Source organism: Leptosomus discolor, chromosome 1, assembly GCF_034619465.1.
Source record: "Leptosomus discolor isolate bLepDis1 chromosome 1, bLepDis1.hap2, whole genome shotgun sequence".
In the NCBI taxonomy this organism is placed as follows: domain Eukaryota; kingdom Metazoa; phylum Chordata; class Aves; order Leptosomiformes; family Leptosomidae; genus Leptosomus; species Leptosomus discolor.
Window position 1 is genome coordinate 96775130 of NC_141391.1, and position 27217 is coordinate 96802346.

The following is a 27217-nucleotide window of genomic DNA, read 5'->3' on the forward strand; positions in this document are numbered from 1 at the left end:
CAATTTGTTTATTTTTCCGAATTTAGGAAATACGTAATAATTATTTGTCGAATTGGATAGTTAAATATTCATTAAACCTCTTTAGTAATGTCACTTTAGAAGGAAATCATACTTTTCTGGGAAGAGAAAAGGGGGAGGAAGAGATGGGTTTCCAGAAGGAGAATGTAGTGGGGGTTTTATTTTTTTTTATTCCCCCCCCCCCCCCCCCCGCAAAGTAGGGAATAGAAAATAGGAATTTGATTAACGATGAAGAAATATGGTTGTCTTAGGTTTGAAGACGATGGTCTGTTTATTTTGTGTTCATAAAAATGAAATTCCCTTAAGTATATATTCAGATTCATATAATTAATGTTCTACTTTAGATGCTGAAATGAGAGCATGTAGCTTTGTTTGCTTTTATGTGGGTATAAATTATAGCTATGAATGATGTTTGGTCATAAAGCATTTTTTTTATTTATATTACATTGCCAAAGACCTCTAGTCTGTCACTTCCTTCCCTGCTCTTGCACAAGTGGAACAAAGCACATCAGTTTCTCTGATGTAAAAGTACTTGAGTACTATTCCTCCTAAAATATTTTGTGGAGAATCAGTTCTTTTTTTTTTCCTTTTATTTCTTCCCCTTAATGTCTACCTGTCTTTTAATTCCTTCTTTTTGGCTTTTCCTGTTCGAGGTGAAATTTAAATATGTTTAGCCTATAATGGAAATAGAATGTCAAAGGATGAATAAAATACTGGTAACTCTGTCTTGCAGCGTATGGTTGTCTTACCTGGATTTTAAACACTGTTTCTTTCCTTTACAGAATGCTGCCTTTTTATATGGCCTTGGTTTGGTCTACTTCCATTACAATGCCTTTCAATGGTAAGTTGGAATAAACTAACAGTATCGGTATTGTGCGGTGTTTTATTGGTAGGTCAGTGTGAGTATATGATAGTTTAATTTTTTTTCATTATAGGTACAATGTTTGAAGACATACTGTCCTGGGTCACATGTCTGACTTACTGTAACATACCTGTGGCAACTGCAGCAGTTGCTTAAACAGGAAAGCTCTTACGGGAGAAGAATTTTAGCTCCCTATAATGCAGTTTGGCAAGGGAGATGGAGGAGTATGACTTGACAGGCTTTTGTGAATTGTTCTTATCGGTAGTCTGTAGCCTGTGTTTGAAAGCTTGTTTACAAAAAATATTTTCTCTTGGAAAAGAGGTGGCAAAGGGGACTTGTTTCTGTTTAGCTTGGTATTTAGTAATTTTTACATAGCATTTTTCACATAGTATAATGTGAAAGTTTTGAACATGAGAAGCAGTACACTCAGACTTGAATGTTTATGACTGATGTGAAAACTCAGAGTTGTAAATTCTGGCAGGGCTTTGGGGACTGAAAGGGGCTGCTGTTGCATATGGCAGGCAGGGTTGGTTTTCAGTTGGAGTTTTGGTTTTGCTTTATAGGTGATGAGAGAAGAATGGTGGATGGCATAGACTCAGTCACTGGGGTTCCATTGAGAGGTCCTCGAGCTTTCATTGGGGTTTGTTTTTGCAGAGATATAGTTAGCGTCATTGGAAGGAAGACAGAAAGGGGCAGCATTTAGGTCAGGGCTTTTTTATTCAGTACGGAAACTGAGTGTGTCACCAAGTATGAATTCACTACTTGCTTGATTACTAAAAAGTTTATCATCTTACTGGACTAAGCATGACTGCAGTTAAGGAGGCAGTAAGTGACTGTTGACTAATGGTTTGAAATAATAAAGTGGGATTTTCCCCCGCCCCCTCTGTAAATTGTTTCTGTGTATCTGTATGAAAAAGGATTTGTGTTTTCCTCAGGGTAATTTAAATAAGCTTTTATTCTTCACGTTAAGATAAGTTGGTTAAATCATGAGCTCAGAACCTGAATATTTTTTTTTTTGATCTTGCAACCTGTTTCTTGTTTTGTTGATAGTGGTGAAATGAATGCCATGTATCGTAGGAGGCAGGCAGTTCTGTTGCATTGTAATTAACAAGAGAAGAACAGAAAAGTTTTCATAAAACCTGAAGATCCACTGTTTGAAGATTGTGATCAATCTTGGTTGAATTTCGCCAGGTTTCAGAATGTTCTTGTTCTTATGCAAGATTGGCTTCATCATTTAACGTTCCAGTGTATTTTGTGCACCAGTTGTTCTTACAAGGGGTATCTTGTTACAATCTGCACTGTGAAAAACATAGAGAACTGTAAGATAAAGTTAAATAAGTCCGAGTAGTTAGATTTAAAGCAGTTGATATTTTTGAAAGACCATCTGTTCAACATAGACTTTTGTCATCAGTGGATTGTGCTATTTAGCACTTTGAAGTGGCTGGAGCAGCAAAGTCAGGTGATGGTGAGGCCTAAGTATTAATAAATTATAGCTATGAATTGATTTAGGTTTTTCTTCCATGCCTTTAAGTAAGCTTGTTGAGAACATGAGTATAAATTGATGTCTTAATTGCACATAGAGCTTTATGTTTAGGTTGTGTAGAATAATCATATTTGCCATTTCGTTCATACAACAAAGTTGTGTATAGTGTGGTACTAAGGAAGCTGTTTATCATTAGATTATTGGGTAGAATTTTTAGACGAAGAAAATGTAACGCAGATAAAATCTTACACCTTTGTGTGTTGTTTTTTGTTTTGTTGTTGTTCTCTTTTTAATCTCTTGGAGTGCTTTCCCACCCCTGCTCTTTACTGTGTTTCTTGGGGGCAAGAGGAATGGGATGTATGGTTGTGGGTGTTTAGGTGTGACAAAATCATAATAAACTTGGAGGTAGGTGATAACAAGTAATTTACAGTAGATGTGTTCTTTGTAGATCTTAATCCTCCACAGGACTCTTGCAGATTGCAAGGAAAATCCTCCATCTTTCAAAGTGAAATGCTAGTCAAACCGTCCTGTTTCCTGCTGCAGCTATTCCATCTATTTATGCTCATAGAGTCCACACATCTGTGTATTTCGGGCGGGTAGAGGAGACCTGTAGACCATTTAAGGTGGTTTAAGCTGTCATGCTTCATCCATGAACACTTTTTTTAATCCACATCGCTTTAGATATTCATAGATTTTAATGGGAGTCATGTACATAGGCCTCCTAAAAGGAAGGGGTAAGGACATGCCTGAGGGGTTTTTTCCTGTCTTATATAAACAGGGATAATAAAAAAGCAAGTGGTCAGTTTTAGAATTCTTGTTCATATTTTCAGATTATTTTTTAAGTTTTCCAGCTTTCATGAAATGTGTTGGATTGGCTCCAAGACACCTATGCAGTTCACTGTAATTCAATGTTGTACACTTCTCTATATACTAAAGCAGCATTGCAGTGGTATCTTAAGTATAAATCTTAGCTGATACATCATTTTATATTGGTGATTTTGTTTGACTATGCATATAAGAACTGAAAATTCTCAATGTGTACACAAACGTTGTGATAGTGTGATCAGACCAAAGCAATTTTGTGCAATTATTATAGTAAGATATGTCATAAGGAGTTAGCTCCATGAATTGAATCGAGTATAGTATAGTAGGTCTTAGAGATCTTAAATTTTGATCCTTTGCTCGTTTACACCATTTGTCATCAAGCAGTAAGTAAAGTGGTTGGCTGTTTTCCCTGTTGTTTCCCTGTTTCTCAAGTAGGGTAGAACAGCAGTAGACTAGAGATAGCTAGATGTTAATATAACTTGAATAATTTAATGTCCTTCTTAGTTGTCTTTTAGATTGAACACTTAAAGGATTTCAGGAGATAATCAAAGGCTACCCTTCATTTCTGTGCAATAGCTGCATCCAAGTGTAGTGGGTTCAATGCCAAATTTTTTCTTTTACTTCAGTAAGGATTGTGAGCCTGACCGGTCTATCATCTGCTGATATACAGTGAGTGCCACCGCGATAAAAAGGTGGAGTCCAAGCTCTGCAATTGTGTCCTGAAACTGACTCTAACACCTTCTTTGGATCCCAGTGTTCCAACTGTGGTGCTCCAAGGCCAGCCTGCAGTATTTACAGTGACTGTTATCTTACAAATTGCTGGACGGTGTGTGTGAGAAAGACACACTGTTCCTCAGAAACACCTTACAGGAGACTGAGATCAGTCACCCTTATTGCCCTGTTTGGCATACCCTGAGGCTCCTCAGTCCAAGGATTTTCCTTATCAGCTGTAGAAGTGTTACATAAGACTCAGTCCTTCAGCATTGACACTTCTGTGGGACGCAGTCCTGAAGAAAGCCAAAGGCTAATGCAAGAGGTGGTCCAGACCCTTTTCCTTACCTCCATCATGGCTAAAGATGCAGACTGCCTGAGGAAAATCTGTTCATCTCTGACTGGAACTTCTTGGCCCTTCTACAGCCATCCTTGCCAAAACAGAAGCACTGTTGTTATCCGCTCAATATCAAGTGATGTCTAGAACCACGGTCTCTGCTTCTGGCTCCTTTAAAGTAGCCTCACAGCCATCCCAGTCCATTTGCACTGCTGTATCCTGGCACTTCCGTAAGCCAGCGTGTTCTGTATGCTTGAACATTAGCGTAAGTTTGACTCCTTGGAACAGGGACATGGAGTTCAGCACAAAATGCTTTTTTCCCCTCTTCAGAACTGATTCAAAATTGGGTCTTGGCATCAAGAAGGCAGCTGCGGACTTTCATTATTTTTATCTAATTCGTGTAAAGACATTTAATGGGCAAGAGGGAGAAAGCATCTACAACCCCCACTGTGAGATTGCAGTACCTCCATCTCCAGCATACAGGCACTGAGCAGGATCTCTGCATTCCGTGTCTGCTGCTGAGTCCCTTTACCTTCCAAAGGCCAAGCAGACAGCAGAAGGCAGCCCTCGATTGTTATCTGTGGTACTGCATCTTATGTCTTGGTCACTGTGTGGGCCTCCAGACACCTGAGAATCACTTTTCTCCTAGAAGTCCTTTGGAGGCTTCAGTGAGGCAGGACCGTTCTTTCCCACATGCCTACAGGAAAACACACAAAGCTTACCATCACCTGTGAGATGGCCTTAGCGCCAATCACATTGGACCATTTACTTGAGCTAGAGGAGTCTGGTCTCTCTATTGCTTTCTCTGGCTGTCATTCTCTTTCATCTTTTTCCAGAAAATGAAGTTTTGCTCTTCTCACAGTCATCCTGAAATAGTAAATCAGCTGTTTAAGATGGTTCTCAAGCTGTTTAAGCTGCTTTTGAAGTACCCAGGCCTACAGTGGAATATAAATTCTTTTTCAGTAGTCTCATATGCCAACCTGGAGTATTGCACGCCTTATTCATCTACCCAAGAAACCGTTGGTTTATGGTGGTTGCTGTTTGCCTGTGAGAGTGGGAGAGTCCTATGCTGTCAAGGTCTGCTCTTTGCCCTTGTGTGTTTCCTGTCAATACTACTTTTTTTTTTTTTCAGGGGCAAGCTGTTAATAAGACAGTAATATTTGTCTTTGAGGGGGTTACTGTTTTGGTTTTTTTTTCCAGCAGGACCAGATCCTTCAGGTGGTTCTCAAGCTGTTTGTGTCAGTGGTTGGCAGATTCAAGGAACTGGGCTCTTCCACACAAAGAGTAGTCAAGTGGGTAGTGGGGTGTGTAAGAATGCAAACTGCCCAGTGGGGACCTCCTTCACTTGTGTGGGAAGACCCCGCCTGTCATGCAGACAGCAACCACTGAACTATTTCACCGAATGTGATGTCTGCTCTGCATGCCTCCAGGTATGTCAGTAATTTGTGCCACTGTGGAGGGTGCACAGCACTTGATAAAATAGTCTAGTGGTTGCGGCTTGCATGAAAGGCGCTGAGATGACCTGACTGACAGTGACATTGCGCTGGTAATTGGCAGTCTGTGGAGTTCCTGCTTTGGAAAGGCCTGCAATGGAAAGTCCAGGAGGGATATAATTTGAGAGTAGAAAACCAGCTTGCTTACCAGTAACTTGTGATCTGCAAGGTGCACATCTGTATTGATGCTTCTTTCCTTGTTCTGCCAGAGTCTTTTCAGCTGGTCTGGTGTTTGCTGTTATCTTCATAAGGGGGGGCACATAAGGGAATTTAAACGCACACTGTGTAGATACTGCTTTGTCAAATATTTCTCAGCTTACAGGTGGCAGGGTCTGTATACATATTTTTTAGGTATATAAAATGAGAATGTACATGTAGACTACACATACTAATTGTAATTAACCATTAACAAAGTGGGAATTAACTTTCTCTTTTGTTGTCTTAACTTCCTGTGATTGTATATCAAACCACTTCTTAGATTGATGAAAGCACATAATATCTGCTTATGCTGGAAAAAACCTGCTCTCAGCTGCTGTTCTGTTTAAAGACTTTCTGCTCAAAATATTTCACCATTCAACTGTTAGAGCCCTACGGACAGAGGAGTTGTATCTGAAGACTGTAAAAGTGTTTCATAAAGTTGCAGTGTCCTGACTACTGCTGTGTATGTACATTTTGTTTATGTTCAAGCTATGGTTATGAGTTTCAAATATAAATTTGTCCATCATAGCTTCACATCATTTTAATTAGTGAGGCTGTGAAATGACGTGAGGCTTAGAAAAAGTGGTCAGAAAATTGGAAGAGGATAAAAAGGAAAGTTTCATTCCAGCTTCATCAAGTATTTTTCCTGATGTATTAGAATAATGTTATGTTCTTTATTTTGTAGGTTCATTCTGATTTTCATGGTTTTTTTGTTTGAAATATACGAGTGTTAACTTTTGATTAGTTAAATCAATGCTATTTTTATTTTATTCTTTGCCTAGTTCAAAGCTGATTTTATTCACAGTCTATCCAAGTAAAAACTTCAACTAAAAGTCTTATGAGAGTTTACTAAATGTTTAATATAATCTTCTATTAGTTATTATTCAGCTGGTTTCTTCACTTTCATAATGGTAGGCATTGTTGTATAGATGAGTGGGTGGGAAGATAGCTGCAGTATTTTTGGAAGTCATGATTTGGAGATGATAGACTCGTGTCATTTTTATTTTTACTGAATTACTGTAGCAGCACTGTGTGAAATGTAAGCCCAGAGGTGCTTTTCATCCTCCACAGTGTCTGTTTTCCAGTTGTTATGCTTTCCTATTTTGTTGAGTGTTAAATAGCCTTTCCTGCTTGTTAGTGGAAATGCTCCCATTCTTGGAGAAAACTCTTATTTAATTTAAATAAATTCTAGTAGACTCAACCAAAGTTGTGTCTTACCAGGCAGTTGTCAGTATCTTCAGAGAACAAACCAAAAGTCTTCTCTTGCTGAATTTAGACAACTGTCATTTATTTCTGTAGTACGAGAGCTCCCAGCCCTTCATTCGATGATTTATCCTTTGGACTAATGTATGTTTAGTCTGCTGAAGGATTAAAATGGAAAGCTCTGTCTGTGCATGAAGGCCAGTTAATCAGTGGTGGAGACTAACAGCCTACTTGAGGAAGGCGCTGTGTGCCATCATCTCTGAAGGAAGCTGTTAACTTCTTAAGCAAAGTCCTGCTTCATATGTGACAGGCCATCAAGCTGTTAGGTTATATCTGCTCTTCTGGTTTTGTTCAAACCGTAGAAGAGCTTTGAGGGAAAACACCTGAATAACTGGGATGCCTTGGATCCTCTAGACCCGTATGTTTCTGGATGTAGGCTGGGACAGAGGACAGAAATGGGATTAGTGATGTTTCAGAGCAAAGATCTGTACAAGGATCAAGTGACTCCTGCTGTATCCGGAAGGCCCAACTCAGGCAAACAGATGGGCAAGGAAGGACTGCAGTTACCCATGTTGGACCGCATTCTCTCTCCTTTCCCTTTACTACTACAACGCTTGCTCCTGCTTCCTATTTCAATTTCCACTTCCTTCTGTGTTGTAACAACCTGTACCAAGCCTTGATGCCATCTGTGTTGGTTGTTACTGTGCGCTTACAACTGAAATGGATGTCACTGACGTTGCAGATGTTTTGCTATTGATGTAGTAGGGACTGAGTCTGGAGCTCTGAGCATGGCACTGGGAAACGGGACAGCCTTAGAATAAAACTCAAGTTTTTACTGTAGTCCATATTCTTGAGGTGTCCTGTAATCTTGAGTGCGTTCCTGTTTTGTTTGAAAGTTTTCCATAAGCAAAATTAGATCAGTATTAATTCAGCTGTGGTGTAGAACTGCTTGTCTGTCTGTAAGAATTAGTTAGTAAATGTCTTTTCAGAGTTTGGGTGTTTTATTCTATGAAAATTCTGCTGACTATTTAAAATCAGGCTGTAGTTACCAAATTAGCATCTACCACTGGTAAAAATTGTTGAGAATGATGCCTTTCAGATCACTTTATTTGTGAAATTTTGATGATGCCCTTTTTCACAGAAGTAGTGGAAGTAATTTGTATTGGTTATTTTCAGTTGTTGTAATCCAGGAAAAACAACAAATTGCATAACCAATACCAAAGTAACACTAGAGTTAAGTAAGATACAGGCCAGTATTTTGAATGGAGAAGATAAAAATACCTGATTTTTGGTTAGAAAAGCTGGTTTGGGGAACATTTGGTGTATTCTTACAACATTTTCCCCTTAATTTACTGATGCAGTTATGCTTCATTATAAATTTGTTACTTTTCAGAATTCTCTTAGTTTTCGTTATGGCATCCAAGGATACAGAATTTAAGATGCAAGCAAGACAATGACCCGGGAGTTTCCTAGCATTTTGAGTGCATATGGATTCATTCTTAAATGTAAATTGATCACGTATTAGAAACTGGAAGAAAAATGCTAAGTGGAGAGGCTTTCACCAAACTCTCTAGCAGTGTGTCCATTCTGTTGCCAAATCAATGCAATGGATGGGAGCAATCAATGCTCCCTGACTACGCTCCTTTGAATTTTTTAACCTTTCAAGGAAATAATCCTTTTGAAACATCGCTGCCTTTCCTCCTGAAACCAGCAGTTTAGGAGTGATCAAATACAACTGAAATGTACAGCAAGAATATTATTATTTAGCTGTTAGCATGGTAACTCGAACAGTGTCTAAAAGGGTACAGAGATTTTTGTTTTGACTCGGTTGATTGGTTATATTTTTCCAAGTGTCCGTCAAAACAGTTGAAAAGCATGCTGTTACTTCCCGCATAGATTGTATCTAGAGGAATGATGTCTTGTCCTACGAATTTTCTTTCTCCTTGTACATTTTGGACTTATCTTCATTGGAAAAATTGTGTTGGTTTATAATGTTATCTCAAAGACTTGTGATAACTACTAATGTTGAACGTGACTCCGCAAGCAGCTTAGACAAGGGTGAATGGTGTTGCCTGCACAGAGATAAGCCTTACGCAAACCTCATAGGGGCTGTCTGTGACCAGCAGGTTCTGTGCTAAACGCGACACAGTCTTTTCATGTCGTCCACTGATAATTTTACAGGTTTTTAAGTGCAGTACTCCTCTGAAAGACTAGGGTAGGCAACATTCTTCTTCTTTTGAATGAATGACAGTATACATTCAAACTAAATTTCAAAACTGTCCTTAAAAGTTGTTTATTTGTGGCTTGTTTAACTCTATTGCTCAGCTGTAGCGATGAATAAGATTTCCTGTTCAGTAAGCAAGAGACTAGAAAAATGTTTTGTCCCTTACAGTTTCTCTTAAACTTTTTTAGAAATCCACATTTCAATGATCTTTGCAACTGAGACATGACATAGGGGAAATACAGAAATGTTGTTTTCTGACCAAGCAAGCTAAAATGTGAAGAATGTGAAATTCACAAAGTGTATATGGGCGTAGTCACAGTCTCCCAAGTGGTATAGAACTGTGATGTCTTTATTCCTGATTTTTGTCTCCTCTTTGATAGGGACCATAGACACTGGTTTTCTTCCTTTTTAGAACTTAGGGTACTGTCTTTGGACAAGATGTAAGTAATTGATTTTAATTACCAGTGGCTAACATCTTGAGTACCATATTGGCATTAAGGCAAGAAATTCAAATATGCAATCATAAAATCTATACTTTGGCATAACAAAAGCATATCTTAAAACCTGTACCGATATTTAATGATGCGTGCAGTCTTTGGCTTTCTAGTATGAGTGGTGTTCTTGTAGGTGATGATGAGCATACTGTTATGAGACATAGGTCCTGGTTTGTTATGTTTTCAGTGGAGATACTGTGGTGTGTGATTCATCACCACCCATACTATTCCAGGGGAGTTCTGATGAGATGTGAGAGACTACTTAGCCAGTGCAAGTTTGTCTCTTCTGTGCTTCATTTGCTTGTTTTGCTTCTGCAAGGAGAAGACTAGGGTATGAGGTAAGGAAAGCCTTTCTGAAAGACTATATTAGAGGAAGCTTCAGTTCCACAATAAAAATGTAATTTTTTTTTAAGCCCAGCTGCTCTCAAGTTCTGTTTAAACAAGTCAGATAATGCTTTAGGTACAAACAATTTTGTTGCATTGTCTAGAGGAAGTTCTGTGCCTTTGGTTTGCTTTGCCATCAAGAATGTGAAAAGGGCCTGTAAAAATTTTAAAGCGGAAGTGTTTTTGCTGATGGATTAAATATAATTTACATGCTTTGTGAATAAAAAAGTCTATGAAAAATATTTGTTGAATTTCCCGTTGCAGCTACTAACCTTTTGTCCTTACAAATAATACTATACATGGAGAGTACGAATGAAAACAGTTTGGCTAAACATTGTATAATTTTAGGCGCTGTGGTTAATTCCCATCCAGTGTCTCTGTGCTGCTCCACAGTGGGTACAGTTCTCACCATAGGCTTGCTTGTCATCGGTCTGCTCAGCATCGATCTCTGGGGTTGCCTAGAACAGCAAATGGGACTGTGCTCCCTGGCCTAGGGGCTTGAATCTACCCTAAGTGAGACCAGTTCTGATTCCTGTCATTGTACATTGTACGTGAAGGTATTCTGTTTCAACCTGTCATTGGGTTCAGGAGAGCTAATCCAAGGGGTCTTAGCTTCTTCCTCAGTTCCGCTGTGAATTTAAATCTGTTACCTTTTAGTTATATTTCAGCTGTCCTAATTTTATGCAGTTGGCCTGAGAGGCAAAACAGTTCTGTTTAGAATCAAGTTTTTTTCTGCTCCAAGATACAGTTGTTACACAGCATTTTTGTTTTATCTGGTACAGTGCCATCACGAACAGGGGCAAGTGTAGAGAGGATTAAAAGGTAAGGAAATAGAATCGGAGCCATTTTCACCTATCATGGGAAACATGAAAAGCAAGTTAGAGTGGGAGGAGGTGGCAGGCTTTCGTATTTGTATTTTCCTGCGGGTGATTGAGTGACTGGAAAGTAATGGAGCAATAGGTATTAGTTGAGTCCCTACATGGTGCTCGTGCTAAGAAAGGGAGGACAAAGTGGAAATCTGAGCAGGTTGGTGCAGTGGGAGGAGATACGCGTGAGCTCTGTCTGGGCCTTCTGTTCTGCTGCTGCTCTCGGGGGCCTGCACTACTTGGGATCAAAAGCAACCTAGCCATTGGTGGTGACATGAATGATCACCTTATTGTTCTAAAGTTGCGCTAATTTTGTTACCAATTCCTGAGTCACCCTTTCTGAAGTAGGAGCTACGTTACTGTATTTCATGCAGCAAATTACTTTCTCTAAATTAATGGAAAAGATTAGACTTTCAAATATACCAGGATATCTGGAGTACAAAATTACCCAGTCCTTGAAGAATCAAAAGCCATGCACCAAGAACATTGCATGTAAACCATTATTTTGATACGTTCTTCTGTAACAGTGCTTTCTGACCCACTTTCTGCTAGTCAGATAAATAACATGGATCATTACAAAGTAATACTTCAGTTAAAAATAATTTTTTAATCTGTGTTTTTCTTTCAGGGCAATTAAAGCATTTCAGGAGGCGCTTTATGTTGATCCCAGCTTTTGTCGAGCCAAGGAAATTCATTTGCGACTTGGGCTTATGTTCAAAGTGAACACAGACTATGAGTCTAGTTTAAAGGTAGGTTTAAGTCCTTTCAAATCGAATTAACATTTATTACAAGTTGTGTTGCATCTTGAAACTGCAAGTGATGCCTAAGTTTATTGCAGTTAAATACTATCTAGAATTAGAAGTGCTTCAGTATGAAGTATCTTAGTCTAAAAACAGAGTAAGGGAAGGGTTTGAGGTGTGTTCGGTGCTAGAAATACTCAGAAAAGCCCAGCAAAATTATAGATGAGCACTGATACTCCAGAAGTTCAGAAATTTGGTGTAGGGCTCTCATTAAAGTAGTACATTTTGTGGGGAGGTTGAGGATGTACAGAAAGTTGGAGGAAAAAAAGAATAGAAGAATCAACAGCTTGAATTTCTCTATGTTCTTTCCCCGAGCCCCCACCCAGCTGCACTGCTGTAAATGAAGTTCTTAAATATTATTAAAAATAGAAATATTTTTTTTGAAAAATAATGTTCTCATTTCAATTTTTTACATCATTTCTACTTTTCTAGCAGTTAATCATTCTTGTGTTTCCTGCTTTGAGAGTTAGCTTCTAAGGCAAGAATTTCTGGCTAATCAGTTAGAAAAGGTTTGTGTTACTACAGCACTTTGTTTCTTCTGTACTCCTTTAAATTTTTTTTTACTGCTTGCATTTTTGGTCTCAGATTGTAATCTGTGATTTTATCTCCCTCCGTTCAATGTGTTTGCCTGTTTTTTTTCTCCTTCCATTACCTACTCTATCCCCGTGTTCTTTCCTTCCTGAACTCTAAATTTAGGTGTGTGTGTCTTGGAAAAAGGAAGTGTTCTTTAATGGAGTTCATGTGCTGGGAAATACACCTGCAGGGCTGAGAATTTTGTAATTTGTAATTAAGTGTGATTTATAAACACATTTCTGCATATTAATCTCTCCTAAAACTACTGAAAACATTAAATGTTCTGTTTTCAAGAATCTTGTGGATTCCTTTTACTGGCAGATTGTTTTCCTGGAAGTTGTATTTGTGAGGCTATAGGAATCAACTTGTCCAAGACTTGAAAGAATAGTGTTACTCTTAATTTTTCCTTTCAGTATTTGTGATAATGGGAAGCACTTCTCTCATCAGGCTTCCTTTTTTCATCCAGAGACCAAGCTCTCACCTACAGAGGCAGGTGCAGTTGGAGATTGTGATTAGAGAGGATGATACTGCATAGGTGTAGAGAGATTCAGTGCAATGAACAGCAAAAGAGAGCAAGGGGAGGTTGACGTCAATTGCTGTGTTGGGAAAGGGAATGTGCAAATTTGGGTGGTCCTATTTCCTTGTACTTGGGCATGGTTTAGTATCGGCTGTCGTGATACATGAGGAATAAAAAAAGTGCTGAAGAAGTACATTTGGTTTTATTTTCAAAGAAGTCTTAGAGACAGAACAGACGAGTAAGTTTACAAGGAAGTAGTAAACTTGTAATCAAGTAGTGGAAGGATCTTCTGCATTTTAACTTTTAATAGAAGAAATGGATCAAGAAATAAATAACCTTTTCCTGCTGTGCCATGAAGGGCGTAGTTCTATCACTGAGTCAAGTATTTGAATAGATATTATGAGAATTCTAAATCTAAATAATTTACTGTGTTTGATCTTCACAACTTCGCAGAATAAATAATATCACAAGGACTTTGAGTATACTGAGCTTTTAGTTTTCAATACATCAACTACGAATGGGAAAAACACTAAAGACATATTTTAAAAACAGAAAGACGTTTATCTTTTGTAATGCAAAATTATCACGATTCCATTGCTTTTATGTGCAACGTGATTAAGTCACTTAAGAAAACAAATGGCAGCAACAAAACCAGCTTACCTTGGAACACTGAAGATCTTCAAAAGAATGATGAAATAAAGATGACAGGGTGGGGGGTTGCGTTATGGGTAGTTTCACGTTGTCCTTAAAGCAATATATTAGCAAGGAGTTGCTAAAAGGCTGTCTCATTTTCCACCTTGCAGTCCTGATTGTATTGTTCGGCAACCTCTGCTGCATTGAATCGAGTTTTTTTTTTTTTTTTCCGTTTGCAGACTGAGGTGGATCAGAAGTCTGAACCAGCTCAACTTGAGATTGCCCAGTTGCTAGATCCAGTGCAAGGTAGATGTCAGGAGTGCATGAATGGGAAGGAGAGGGTAGAGCTGTCTTAGACCCTTCTGGTGCAAAACATAACATGAAACTCTGCTGTGGAATTATCAACTGAAACGCCTAACGTAGAGTTTCTGGTTTGGTTCCTTTGCTGTGGAGGTTGCAATCCTTAGCAGAGAACGACAGCGAGGAGCAAGGGCGGAAAGACCCAGTGGGGTAATGCACTTGGTCTCAGTTTCAGCTGTTTTCAGTTCAAAAACTGAACTGAAATGTGCTGTGGATTTGATGATTGGGTCCTGAGACTGATCTATTTTGTTTTGAAACAAAGTATTACTGATTGGAACATACAAGCTTATACATCAGAAAGTATCAATGGAGGAGCAGAGTAAGTAGAACAAGCAGGGCAGTAGCTTCTTTAAAAAACAGTCTGACCGATCCCTGAGTTGAAGTTTAAAAAAACCCTTAAGCCAGAACTGTGTTAGTGACAAGAACATGAGAGGCAAGTCAGAAAACACTTCCTTAGTGAAGAGACCAAAAGGAGGTGCTGGTGCAGTGGTGCATGCACAAGCACGGCGAGAATAAAATGAGGAAGAGAGATGGTGAAAGAGTGCGAAAGGATGTTTTCACTGAATGTCTTGTCTTGTTCTCTGAGACAGAATATCTCATCTCCTCACAAAAGAATGAAAACTAACTCAAAGTAATGAAAAGACAGAGTGGTCTTATTGTGCCTTTTTTCGTTTTGTGGATGTTTTTAAGAGGATCCAGGATTTTAGAGGATGATCATGGGAGTTTAGGATCCAGCCTGCTAGTGACTGGCCTTGAGGACAGACCCTTTCCCTGGGGCTCTGTATAAAGTAATTCATAGCCCTCTTTGAGCTTCCTGTTTGACACTGAGGCGGAAAGTGGAAGTAACTTTTCATCTGGTATTCGCTTGTGACTGTTCTGGGTTTCACAGATTGTACCAACATTGCATTAATGTACTTTGAAATATCATAATGTTTTTGATGGTATTTAAACATACATGTTAAGTCTAATTGCTAAGAATAAACCATTGCCAACACATGAGTCATTGTCAGTAAGAGTCTTCAGGCAAAGGGGGAAGATGGGAGTCTGAAGGTCATATGTTCCATGTTTTTCACAATTTTAGAGCATTAACATAAATCATCTATATTTTATGTAAGCAATTTAAGCACAAAATTAATTTTTACTATTTTAAGATGTTGATGATCAAGATAATTACTAGAGTGCTGTTTAACAAGCATAAAATCAACCCCTAATGTTTTTTCAAAATCAATTACTGCTTTTGCAGGTTTTTAACATTGCTGCAGTTAAGACTTGGAAATTACTATAAGAACTCTTGGCTGCTCTGTTATCCTGTTGCCATAAACTTTGGCAAGAACATCGGTGCTGTTGAAAATTACTTGGCCTTCAGGCCTACATTAAGGGTGGGGGTGGGGGTGGGGAATGGCCCTTCTGATTGAAAAGAAAACAGTCCTTGTGTAACCTGACAGTTAGGGCAGTGTTACCTTCAGAGGCGATACTTCAAAGCTGAATTTGCCCCATTCGTCAGAAAAGTACAATTAATTCCCCAATCAACTGGCCATAACTTGGGATGGGAGGGGTGGGAAATTTCACTATTATTGATTACTATAGGAGCAACGTACTGTTAAGGTTTACCTCACAGTCCTAACCTCTTCACACTTTACTCTGTGTCCTGCTGCCACCTTCCTATTTGCTGTTTCCTGCAAATGACACTAGGAGCACTGTTTGATGGTGTTAGCTGTGGTGGCACTGTGATAATTTGAAAGGAGAATAAAGCAAGATCTCTAGGAATATAATATATCTTTATATTGGTTTGATAAATGTAGTTGGAAAAAATCTTCAAACTTCTGAGTTCAAGCCACATTATTTTTGGCATGACACTTGCTATCCTAGTCATTTTCCTATTTATTAATTATTTTTTTTTTTCAATTTTAGCCTCTTTTTTCATACATGCATATAGTCATCCTGTCTTGCTCATACATCTCATTTCTTCTCTTAAGTACTTTTGAATCTTAACCAGTTTCTAGCAAATATAGCAGGATGAAAGAGATTTCAAAGAGAAGTTCCTAGAACATTCCTGTGCAACGTGTTGCCCCAGAGCCATTTGAGCTCTGCAGAGTGAGGGGCGGGTGATCTGGTTGGCTTCATCTGCAACAGAGGCACCAAATGGCCGGTTGTGGGTCTGGTCTGTTGGGATGTGAAAAATTGCTGTAAAGGGAACTGCCTCATCCACACAGGGGTTGCTGTGCGTCAGGCAGCCCCAATGCCTCTTGTCCAGCTGACCGCAGAGCTGGATGGAGCACGAAGTGGGAGCTGGGTGTGTTGCATGGGACCATTGACATGCATAAAAGACAAGCTGAGGAAAAAAAATAAAATTACAGCTTTAATACTATTTAGTTTAATGGTTGGGTTACATTGGAAATGACAGCTATGGGAAACCAGTCTTCCATTTGGTGCTCGTTCTGCTTGGTGGCGTTGAAGTATCGTACTGTGCTTTCAGTGGGGAATTAGGGCTGCAATCCCGAAAGCCCTTTGAAAGTAAAATACAGTTCTCTTCCATTGTTTGCTGACAGACTAGTTGAGGGGAAAAAAGAAATCTTAGTTTTTCACATTTGTTGGAATGATAGAATGATAACACTGAGGGATCGTTGGGTGGGAGATTTTCTGTGGGTTTGGTTTTGTGAGGGGGTTTTGTTTGCTTTTGTTGGGGGTGTTTTTGGTGGTGGATTTTTTTTTTGTTTGTTTTGGTTATGGGTGGTCAGTAGGAAGTCTAGACATGAGCAGGTTGTTTTATGGCAAACCAAGCTATGTTGTGCTTTGTTTGGATTTTATGTATTGCAGTTACATCCTGTACCCAGCAACAAAACCCTTAGAAGAATGAGAACTAAATTTCTCATGTTTTCAATTATCTGCCTTTTAGTAGAATTACTGATTCTGCCTTTCACTGTTAGAAATTTTTCCTCCATGTTTATATACAAAACCAGCTATACTAGCAGTTTGCTTCAGGCCTGTGCTTTGATCTTGCCCATAAATCATCAATTCAAATATTTTAATTTTTTAATTATTTTCCTAAAGATTCTCATTTGTTAGTAATGTTGAGACATGCTGCTTATATTAGGATAAGAAAAAGGCTGCAAAAGAATTAGAATTTATTGGGAAAATATGCATGAATTACATGAATATGCATGAAATATAAAAAAATAAATTCTGATATACAGATGAACAGTACAAAGTACATTTTTATAGTCAGTCAGACACTTTATCCATCACTTACTCAAATAGTTCTCCTGTCTATATATATGTCTTTATGAAAGATATTTTTAGCTACTGCAGCTACTGTGTGCCAACATGTAGCTGTTATAGACATGTTGTTCATTTTTTAATGTTCCTTTTCTCAGTAATAAATAAAAACTTAGTTATAAAAGTGAAAATTTGTGTTTTCAGCCCTTCAAGTGCTGTTTCACAACCCAGTTATCTTTAGTATGCGCTTAGATTAGTAATTTTTAAGCTTAAACATGTTAAAATTGAAACTTTATGTATTTATTTTTAGTTATTAAGGAAAAATTAACCAGTCAAAATACATACAGTTGTGAGAAGCTTTTATTTCTTATCTCTAGTTTTGTGTCTGTGATTGTACCAGAAACTAAGCAGCAACATTTTTAGGTAAAAAACAAAACAAAGGGCTTTAGCTATTGCAAGGTGAATATCCAAGATTTTAGGCACTTCAGCATTTCGTGGAAAGCAATTTGAGATGAGTCAAAAGATTATTTTAATAAAAATGTAAGTGGATGGAAAACAGCATTTGGGAATGAAATTGCTCTCTTAAGTCTTTGTAGTTTCATATGCATATGATGGAGAGATACAATTGCAGAATCACAGAATGGCAGGGATTGGAAGGGACCTCTGGAGATCATCTAGTCCAACCCCCTGCTAAAGTAGGTTCACCTACAGCAGGTTGCACAGGGTTGAGTCCAGGCGGGTGTTGAATATCTCCAGAGAAGGAGGTATATACAAGAGTTTGTATGAGAAGTAAAAATGTGAAAGTTTTTTAATGCAGCATGGTGCTGTAATCAAGCTGCAAGAGAGTTCTTGGTTCTTAGGTTTTGACAGCTGATCACGATATGACAATGTCTGGCCTACAGAGTGGGGTTTTTTTGTTGTTCTCTCTTACTTAGATTTGCTTGGGTTTTTGAGTAATTTTTGAGTTTTCCTATAAAAGAAAACTGTAGGTGCATTTTAGAAATGATTACAAAGAGAAAATGCTAAAATTGAATTAACATGCTCTGTGGCATCTTCCATCCTCGAGGAGGGGTTGGTGGGAAGAAGAAACCGTGAGAAGAGAAATACTTGACTCGGAAGTTTGAGCATTCAAGTATATTGGTGCTGGTGCACTTCATTTGTGGACCTTCTCCTTGTGAGAGGTCTCTTGGTCCAGGTTTATTAGCTGTAACGGTAGCCGAAAGGTTGGCATTCAGGGCACGCGGTAATGGCTGGCTGTGCGTAGTGGCTGGGTAGCCACAGGTACCCGGCAAGGATTATGCTGCGCTCTCAGTTCAGCCTGGGTGGCTGCGTGGGCTGGAGGCAGAGCGCTGCGGGTCCTGAAACGACCCCAGCTCAGGGCGGTTCAGCTCCGTAGCCGCGCTGGTGATGCCGCAGCGGGGGCAAGCTTCCAGTCATCCCGTGTCCCTGTGGCATTTTGTTGCTGCTGGCAGTCCTTCAGGCTTTTGACACTGGAATAACTAAATTCTGATGTTGCACAAATAATGATAAAACATTCAGGCGATGTTGAGTATTGAGATAGCTTTGTGGAAATTTCTGTAGTGACTAAATAAGATGTTGGTCAGTAAATTCAAATGCAGCTTACTTTTGGCTAGTGAAAGTACAGCTTTTCTGATATTTCTCTTTGAAAAGAATTTTTCACTTATAACTAGTCAAAACAAGAGATTCTTCTGAACATACTGTTGTTGTTTGGTTTATGTGTACGTGTGACCTTTGTTTCTTCTGTCCTCAACTCCTGCCCTGTCCATGTTGCAGTTTTCCTCATTCTTGAGGGGTTTTTTTTGAATGTGGGACAAAAGTAACCAAGTGTTTACGCTGCACAAACCTTCATCTCGCAAGATGAATTTATTCCGAGTTCAGAAGATGCTGGAGAGCGGAGCAGTGAGCTGACGTAGCAGCACGTGTAGCACGTCCTCTCCTGACCCTCTCCCCTGGCCCCAAACACGCCTGGCAAATGGAGGTTTGGCGCTCTGCCACGGCTGATTACGAAAGGCTTTCTGTGTCCTACTTCTCTGAACAAAGGCCGCTCTGAGGAACATAGGCATCACACCTAGGTCACATAGGCAGAAAAAGCCATCTTCTGACAGAATTTTACTGAGTCATGATGGAGCTTTCCTTCATGGTAAGTCTGTGAGAATTGTCAGGTTTCAAGTGATGGCTCGCCTTGCTTGCTAAATAAATGCAGATCTGAGAGCTATTAAGCTTCCTAATGTCATCCTCGAGAGGAGGAGGGAGTAGAATCACTATTTTGAGGTCTCAGGCTTGGATGTAAGCAGACACTACTGAAAATCTTGCACTAAGAAGAAAACAGCTCTTTTTGTGTTGGTCATTTATTGATTAAAGAAACAACAAAAACCTGAGTACTTACCTCTTAAAGGATTAATTTATTAGGAGAATTGGTGTTAATTCTAGTAGTGAAAGCGTACTAAGTTACCTAAATCAGTGTCAGATTACTATTATTTTACTACCAGACCTGATGCTTTTATCAGCTCTGTTTATATGCAATCCACTGTACTTCTGATCCTTGGGAAGGTTACCTTTGAAATTGTTTCCACCATCAGAGGCAAGTCAAGGACTCCAGAGGAGACAAAATAGGCTGTAGATGATTGTGCAATTACAGATGGCTACAAATCAAGGTATATTATAACTTTAGCTGCAGCTCTTGAAGAGAGCCTGTTACTTTTTAACATTCAGAACACTGCCTTCTAGGTAAATCCTCTTACTTGGGATTTGAATTTCTATAGACTGCTGTCTGCCTTGAGGTATTGTATGTCGTCTCTGAACTGCAGCGGCCTCTCCTGCATAATAACTATTTCACACAGCAGTAGCCAGCTTCAGTACTGCAATATTTGAGAGAGGTGCAGATGTTTGCTAGCCGCTTACTGTTTGTTGCAGAAATGGAAGTTGGAAATTATTCCTATTTTTTTTATTTTTTGGTGCTGGTAATTGTGGTTAGTGGATCTGCTTTTGGCTGATGAGGTTTACGTGTTAGAATACGTGCATGCTTTTTTCTGTGTGTCTGATTCTGAATACTTAATGGGGAGCTATGTATTATTTATCTGGCAAGAGGTGTAGATTTGCTCGTGTATGCATTTCAAAGGTTCTTGGTTTGAAGGGTTCTGGGGTTTCTCTGTATTGCTTTGCAATAATTGTTTAGTGCAAATGGTTTATTTTGCTGTAGTTACGGTCTTCGGTTTATCGCTTTCTTTACTGTTTGTAGCTTAGTGAACAGTGCCAGCAGAAATTTACTATACTTAGAAAATTTTCATAATGTGGATTTTGAAATTTAAAAGTAGCTACTGTGTAACAGTAAGAATTTAAATTTTTAGGAGGCATTGCTGAGAATATTCCTGCTTTTTTTTTTTTTACTGTACAGTACTGGTATTACTGGCATATTTAAATATTAAAATGGTTAGATTTTCTTAAATGATTGCCTGCTTTCTCTCAGCGAGTCTCACTGCAATAACCTTCCTGAAAAGCTACTACAGAACAGTTGTCAATCGCTTCTCTTTAGATCTGCTTATTTTTTATAATAGCATTGCTAGGTGAGAGCAAATCAGTTCCTTTCTGCTTTATCTTTTCATATTAATTGCAGCTGACAGTGCAAGATGACACATCTGTGCAAAAAGGATTTTGTACCATTTAGATCAGTATACTCAACGTACAGGCCAAAGTATGTTAGTCTGTTCCTTTTTTTCTTGTGTCAGGCAAAATGCAATATAAAGTAGAGCATTTTATTTTTATTTAGTCTTTTTTTTTTTAAGTTGCTTGCTTAGTAGAATCACTATGGTAACCGACTAAAGGATGTCTCTGAGGCGCACAACCTGCATTGCAATGTAAGTGAGGGGAGATTTTTAAGTTGTCCGACTGCTGAACAGTAGGAAAAAAGGCAAGGCAGAGAAATAAGCTAATATTTAATATCTATAAGCTATTATTTAATGCTTGCTCTAAGGTTAAAAAGGTTTTTTACAGGTAATATATGTGTGAGTTGGTAGTTTTCTGTGTTCTCTTCTGGGAATGATAATGCTAAAATGTTCATTAAAGATTGTTCATTAATGATGAATGAATCATCATTCCACTTGAGTTTGTTTCATTTTTTAAAATGTGTTATATATTACAAATTATGTTAATAGAAGTCAGTGAGGAGGTAACCTGCATCACTGTGTGCCTCACAGAGCTTGTGAGAGAGTCAGCATTGTTTTGTTATGATTTGTTATGGTTAAGACATCAATTTTCTAATAATTGTTCTGTTAAGAATGTTTATTTAGAAATTTAATGGTCTGTTAAACTCTTACAAATCTGAGATGTGTGTTACATAGACATGCTATACACGACCTATTACTAGGATCATGAGAAAAGTTACATAGTATCTAGTAGTTCTGAGTATGACAATACTGAAAGCAAGTTGCATATACATCCATTAATAAGGATTTTTTTTTTCTTTCCAGCTGTACTAATGAGCTCGTGATGCCACCTAGGTTGGCTAGCTGGAGCTAAATGATCATTTTTGTGCTAACAAAATAAAATCTGCTGAAGTATCAGTAATGTTTTGTGTGTTAGAAGCCACCTGAAACTGTTTGTTGTAGATAAATGTATTTATTAACAGTAGTATTTTATGTGTTGTCTCTCAAGTTCCTATATTCATCGGCCTTATTCTCTATTGATTTAATATATTAATCAAAATTCTACACTTTGTGGGAATTTTCAATGAAGTTTGTGGAAAAGTTCAGAGGCCTTTGAGTTTGTATGCCTGTTCCGTTCATTTTAAGACACTTGGTTTCAGTTCAAACTGTAAATAGTGATCACTGAATTAGCATGACACTTGTGAAATGATTGCTCACATCCAGACTTTCTGGCAGACAGATTCTGTTGCTCTGCTCATGTTACCTTCTTTCTAGAAGAGTGGAATACTTGGCTCAAAACTTCAGAATGCAAAGATGTTTTAAAAGATATTTTTCACTCTCGAGCAAAAGTGATTAAAAATAAACAAGCTTTAGTGTTTAACTGTAGATGTCTTAATACCTGGAGGACAGGATGTAAGAACTATTTTAATGTAAAGGTATTCATTTTAAGTGCTTTTTGACAAGAGATCAATTTTTAAAAATACTTTAAATCACTCAATTTGAAGGAAGAGTATTCTGTTTTTCTGGATGGACAAATGGAGAGCTTCGATGTTTTATCTCCATGAGGCTACCAGCTAGTATGACTACATTTCTGGTTGTGTATTCTGAAGAAAACTTGATCTTCCGATTTGACGATTCGTTTGATGCAACTATTCTTCCAGATGCTATTCCAGTTGTTTTGTGAAGATGTCTGTTGCCATCTTACATTACTAGAAGCATTGCTCTGTCTGTAGTAAAAAAATTTACTTTTCTCTAGTAAACAGTTGAACAGAAATTGAGAATTGTTTTCTTGAAGACACATGGTAAAATGCAGTATTGATTTTCAAGTACAAATTTGATTTATTCTTAGTAATTTACCGAAGTGCTAGTACTAGTTTGTTTGAAAAACAAATAATTCTTTTTTTTTTTCCAGCATTTTCAGTTAGCTTTGATTGACTGCAATCCCTGCACTTTGTCTAACGCTGAAAGTAAGTAACTGATAAGTATTTCCATTTGTTTTGTTGTAGATTTTTTTTTTTAAGTCTTATGCTCGCAACTGCATCAATTTTTAATGAGCCAATCCTTCAAAATCAACAGAATCAGTACTGAGAGAAGGTAGACTACAAAACCTGTCTCCATCTGTCCATGGAGACAAATGTTCCAGTGGAATTGAGGATTGTTTTAGTAAATGGAGTAAGTAAAAAATTGAGACTTACCTTATTAATTGATCTGAAGAGTTGAGTTCTGGAGGAAACATACTATTTGACTGTTCACTTATTTATTTATTTATAGGCGTAGTGCTTGTGCCAAGGCACACAATGAATAGTAATTACTTAAACTTTGTGGCATCTTCGTAATCTGTCATTTTTCAGTGATCATTTTGATGCCATTTAAATTTACAGATCTAAAATTCAACACCAGTCTTATGCTGTTGAAGTAAGAAAAAGTACAAAATGCAATTTGATTGTTTTGTTAAGTGACAGCTATATATTGGTCTGTACTTGAACACGTTACTCTTAGTCTAGTATAATCTATCATATGCAGTATATACTGTAGGCTGTTACAGAGCATCCTGCAGGTATATATCCATAGTTAGTGGAATTGTATGCAAGAATAACTATTACGATTCTGCGTCTTTGGGAGTCTCTAAGAACGAAAAGGCAGGCAGTTGTGAAGGAAATTATTTCTGGAGTTTTTAAGGTACCTTCATGCTGCTCTTGGTGTTAAGCTTAAGTTACTTCCTAAGTCTAACTTCAGAAGCATTGGATAAAGTATATGAAAGCATTTTTTTATTTCTTTAATTCAGAGCTGGGTGGAATTTTGAATATTCTGTCAGCAAGAGTGATGAAAGGGGGTTTGCTTACATGAGTGAAACTGCTGGCTGTATCGGTACCAAGGAGCCAGCTGTGCTGCAAGGTCTTCTCCAAAGCTTTGTCACTTATAAGGAGCAGGCACAGATGAGTTTGTAAAACTATTTGCAGAATTCTTCCTAAGTCAATAGGCTTTTATTGTTTTCTACCAGATATGTAATTCTTTATTGTATTTCATGTTAGTTCATATTATTTCTCACTAACTTTGTCAGTTTTCACTGTATCTCTGAATATTTGTAAGGTTTTCCTGACCCTTCCCCCACAGTCCACTCTGCCCCCAGATTTATGTAGAGGTATGGCCCCATGTAAAGTCTTCATTGCCCCGTGGCCTTGGGCACAGTGCTTGACAAACCCAAAGGAAGAGAGTGAAGACGAATGAGAGATACTTTGTCAGGTTCTCCTGTACTACCTAGCGGAAGGAGAACTGTGCACTCTGACCCAGGGTGTCGGGTACCATCACATAAGTGCTTGAGATTGCATTAATCCTACCCTTTGCATTTCTAAAGGCTGGGTGAGTAACAGCATTACAGTGAGTGTGTTCCTAGCAGAAATGTTTGCAACTAAGCGTGTCTTCTTTCTATTTAGTCAGTCTCTAATGTGACACCTTTAATTTCTTACCCCCGCGTGGCATGGCTTCCTTTTGTAGCTTCACATTGAAGGGGTTTTGCTATGAGGGGGAAAAAAAAAAAAAAGAGAAATATATTTTAGATAATGAACTCCTGAAGCAAAAGCAGAGGTGGTTTTTTTTTTCATCACTAGAGAGTGAAATTTGACAGTGTGGTGAACATAATGGGTGTGTTATATGCCCTTTAGCAGGGAACAAAAAAAGTTTTATTAAAATTGTGGGTGATGCATTTCATTATGACCTGGTTTCTGAAGTGCAGTAGGCCACCTTCTTTATAGGGAAGGACAAAGCAGTGCGCAAAGGGAGCTTTAACCCTCCCTTATGACCCAGAGAGAAACCGTGGAACTCCAAATTACTTGCATAAACCTCTGTGTAACACTATTCTGTAGCTTCAAGAGAAGGAAGTCTGTGTAATAATAGAAATAAATTGAGCTTGGCTCAAACACAAGCATTTTCCTACATGTAGTCCTTGAAAACATGAAGCAGAAGTCTGTCTCAAAGGGATTTTTCTTTCCTTATCACATTGAAATAAGGATTATATTCATCTCAACTAGCTTTAGCTATCTATCAGTCAATGGCTAGTCTAGGTTAGCAGTTCTCAAGCCTTAGAGGTCAGGTACTCCACCTTTTCTTTAATGATTTGAGCAGCAAGAGGATAATTTTTCCTCTGCTTTTACTCTTAAACCACTTTCATTTTCTTTCTCCAACCAGCAATTTTCTTGCCTCCAAGAGCTGCTAGTATAGTATTATGGTGTTCTGTGCAATTAGTATGAGGAGTTTACAGTAATGATCAGAATAACATCTGTAATTAACGCTTTTAGTTAAGTTTAACAGGGGAAAGACAATTCCTAAAAAGGAAAAAAAAAACAACAAAACCACCTGAATTTAAGATCTGGTATAAAGCTGGCTGTGTATAGTGTCGTTTTCTGTTCTGTAACTCGACTAGTCTGTCCCTTGGCATTGAATGAAAATAAAAAAATAAGTCTTTATTTCTAAGTGAGTTATATACAGAAAGTATTACCTGCATTCTCTTGTTGTGCATCTCTGCTTAAAGAGATTTTATTGCTAAGTTTACTGACAGGTTGATGGACTCTGCATTTCAGAATACAAATAAAATCTGTGGACTGCCTTTCTGCAGTATCTGTTTGCGGTCCTAATGCTTTGTTAGTATACATACTTATTCTCTGTCAGTTCTGTTATATTAAGTGTAAATTATCAATGTAAACAAATAATTTTTTTGTATCTTCAAAATGTAATTTATCTTGGTTTTGCATTGATAGATTTGAAACATTGTCCCTCACTTGAAGAAAACGTACTGTAATTGTTGTCGTTCATTAAGACTAATAATTTTGATTTTCCCACTCTTACAGTTCAGTTTCACATCGCCCACTTATATGAAATCCAGGTAAGCTTTAATCTCCTTTTTATAAAAGTGTGGTTGACTTTCTAACTATATGATATAATCAGTCTGTGGAATTCAGATTATAGATGCTTTTGTAAAGTTGGGCTTAAGTGTCGAGTCACTAAAGAAACTCTATTTGCTTTGGCTAAATTAAAAATAATTCATATGTGGATTGTCATGATACAAAATGGTGTAGCTATTTGAATAAACTTACATATTTACAGGTCTCCCAAGTTGAGTGCAAAAACCCCCTTAAATAATTTTTAGTAAAAGTCTTTTATGAGATTTTATATATATATAAAAGTTATATATAGATATAAAACCCATGCAGTTTCTCAGTTCCGACAAACACACACACAGTCGAGTCTAGCCAGTTGCCCAGGTGCCTTTTAAGTATATTTGACATGCAGTTTTCAAAGGTAACTGAACATATGTGACAGAAACATTTGAGATCTTGGGTCAACAGCACATAAAGCTGTGTTATTAATTCTATACCAAATTCTACAACAGAGTTTTTTAGGTGAATCTTTTTAGAAAGTACAGAACACTTACTGAGCTTCCAGAATATAAGTAACTACTGAAATAGCTATTGTGTATTTGTCATTTGACTGACTGGACATACAATGTAGATTGTATGCCCTTTTATCATGTTATCATGGTATTAATATGACATGAGGAAGGCATGTGACATGAAAACAAAAACTGTTGTAATTAAAATGGATGACAGACATAAACTGCATTTTCAGTCAGTTGAAAAGTAGCTTGATGAAATGAGAGATGTCTTTTGATGACACAGTGAAAAATGATTTTAGGTATTTATATATAAATAAAAGATACAAATTTGATAAACAAAATACTTTTCTTTGGAATGTTTTTGGTGCAAAGCTAAACAACAAGATAGAAATCCCCCATCTCAAAACACCGTTAAGAAACTTCATGGACTGTTAGGGTCCTTCCTGCCTGGCGGCCGTCCAGATTTCATTCTGAGCACTGGAGCACATCTGACGTGTAAATACAAAGCATCCTCAATATATTAGTTCTTTTGATCTACTAGAATAAAATAGAAAGTTGAACACCTCAGGTCACCATGCCAGGTGCCTTATATAATTGTGTGACCAGCCTTACAAGCGCTTAAGCTGTGCTTTCTGACTGACAATCATAGGCAGCAGGAACTGTATCTTAACGCAAGTTAGAGCAAAGAAGTTTCAGTGTGTTCTGCTGTTAGGCTTGGTTTGTCTCACAGTTCTGGTTAGGAGGGGTATCTTCTTGTCTGGTATTTGAGAAATTTAGAACCACAAAGGGTCTTGACTTCATTCTGGATATTACCTCTGACACAGCGAAGAGGTGTTTTTGGAGGCAGGCTGGTTACTTGGTTTCTTTTAAAGGACACGGTTGCTCCAGTTTTCTGAACCCTTCCATATATTTGAAAATTATCTACTCTCTAATAGTTAGTGAAAAAGTTAATTCATTCCTTAATTATGT

At 38.0% G+C, this 27217-nt stretch overlaps 1 protein-coding gene across 10 annotated transcripts in view; it reads left to right on the top strand.

The window, feature by feature from the left end:
* Positions 1-27217, top strand: part of KDM6A (lysine demethylase 6A) — a 157800-nt gene that overhangs the window by 74520 nt on the left and 56063 nt on the right. For all 10 annotated transcript variants that reach the window (XM_086477448.1, XM_086477463.1, XM_086477476.1 and 7 more), the window contains exons 5-8: positions 801-859; positions 11727-11847; positions 22772-22826; positions 25704-25738. In XM_086477448.1, coding sequence (XP_086333574.1) covers positions 801-859; positions 11727-11847; positions 22772-22826; positions 25704-25738 — 270 coding nt within the window. The remainder of the gene's footprint in view (positions 1-800; positions 860-11726; positions 11848-22771; positions 22827-25703; positions 25739-27217) is intronic.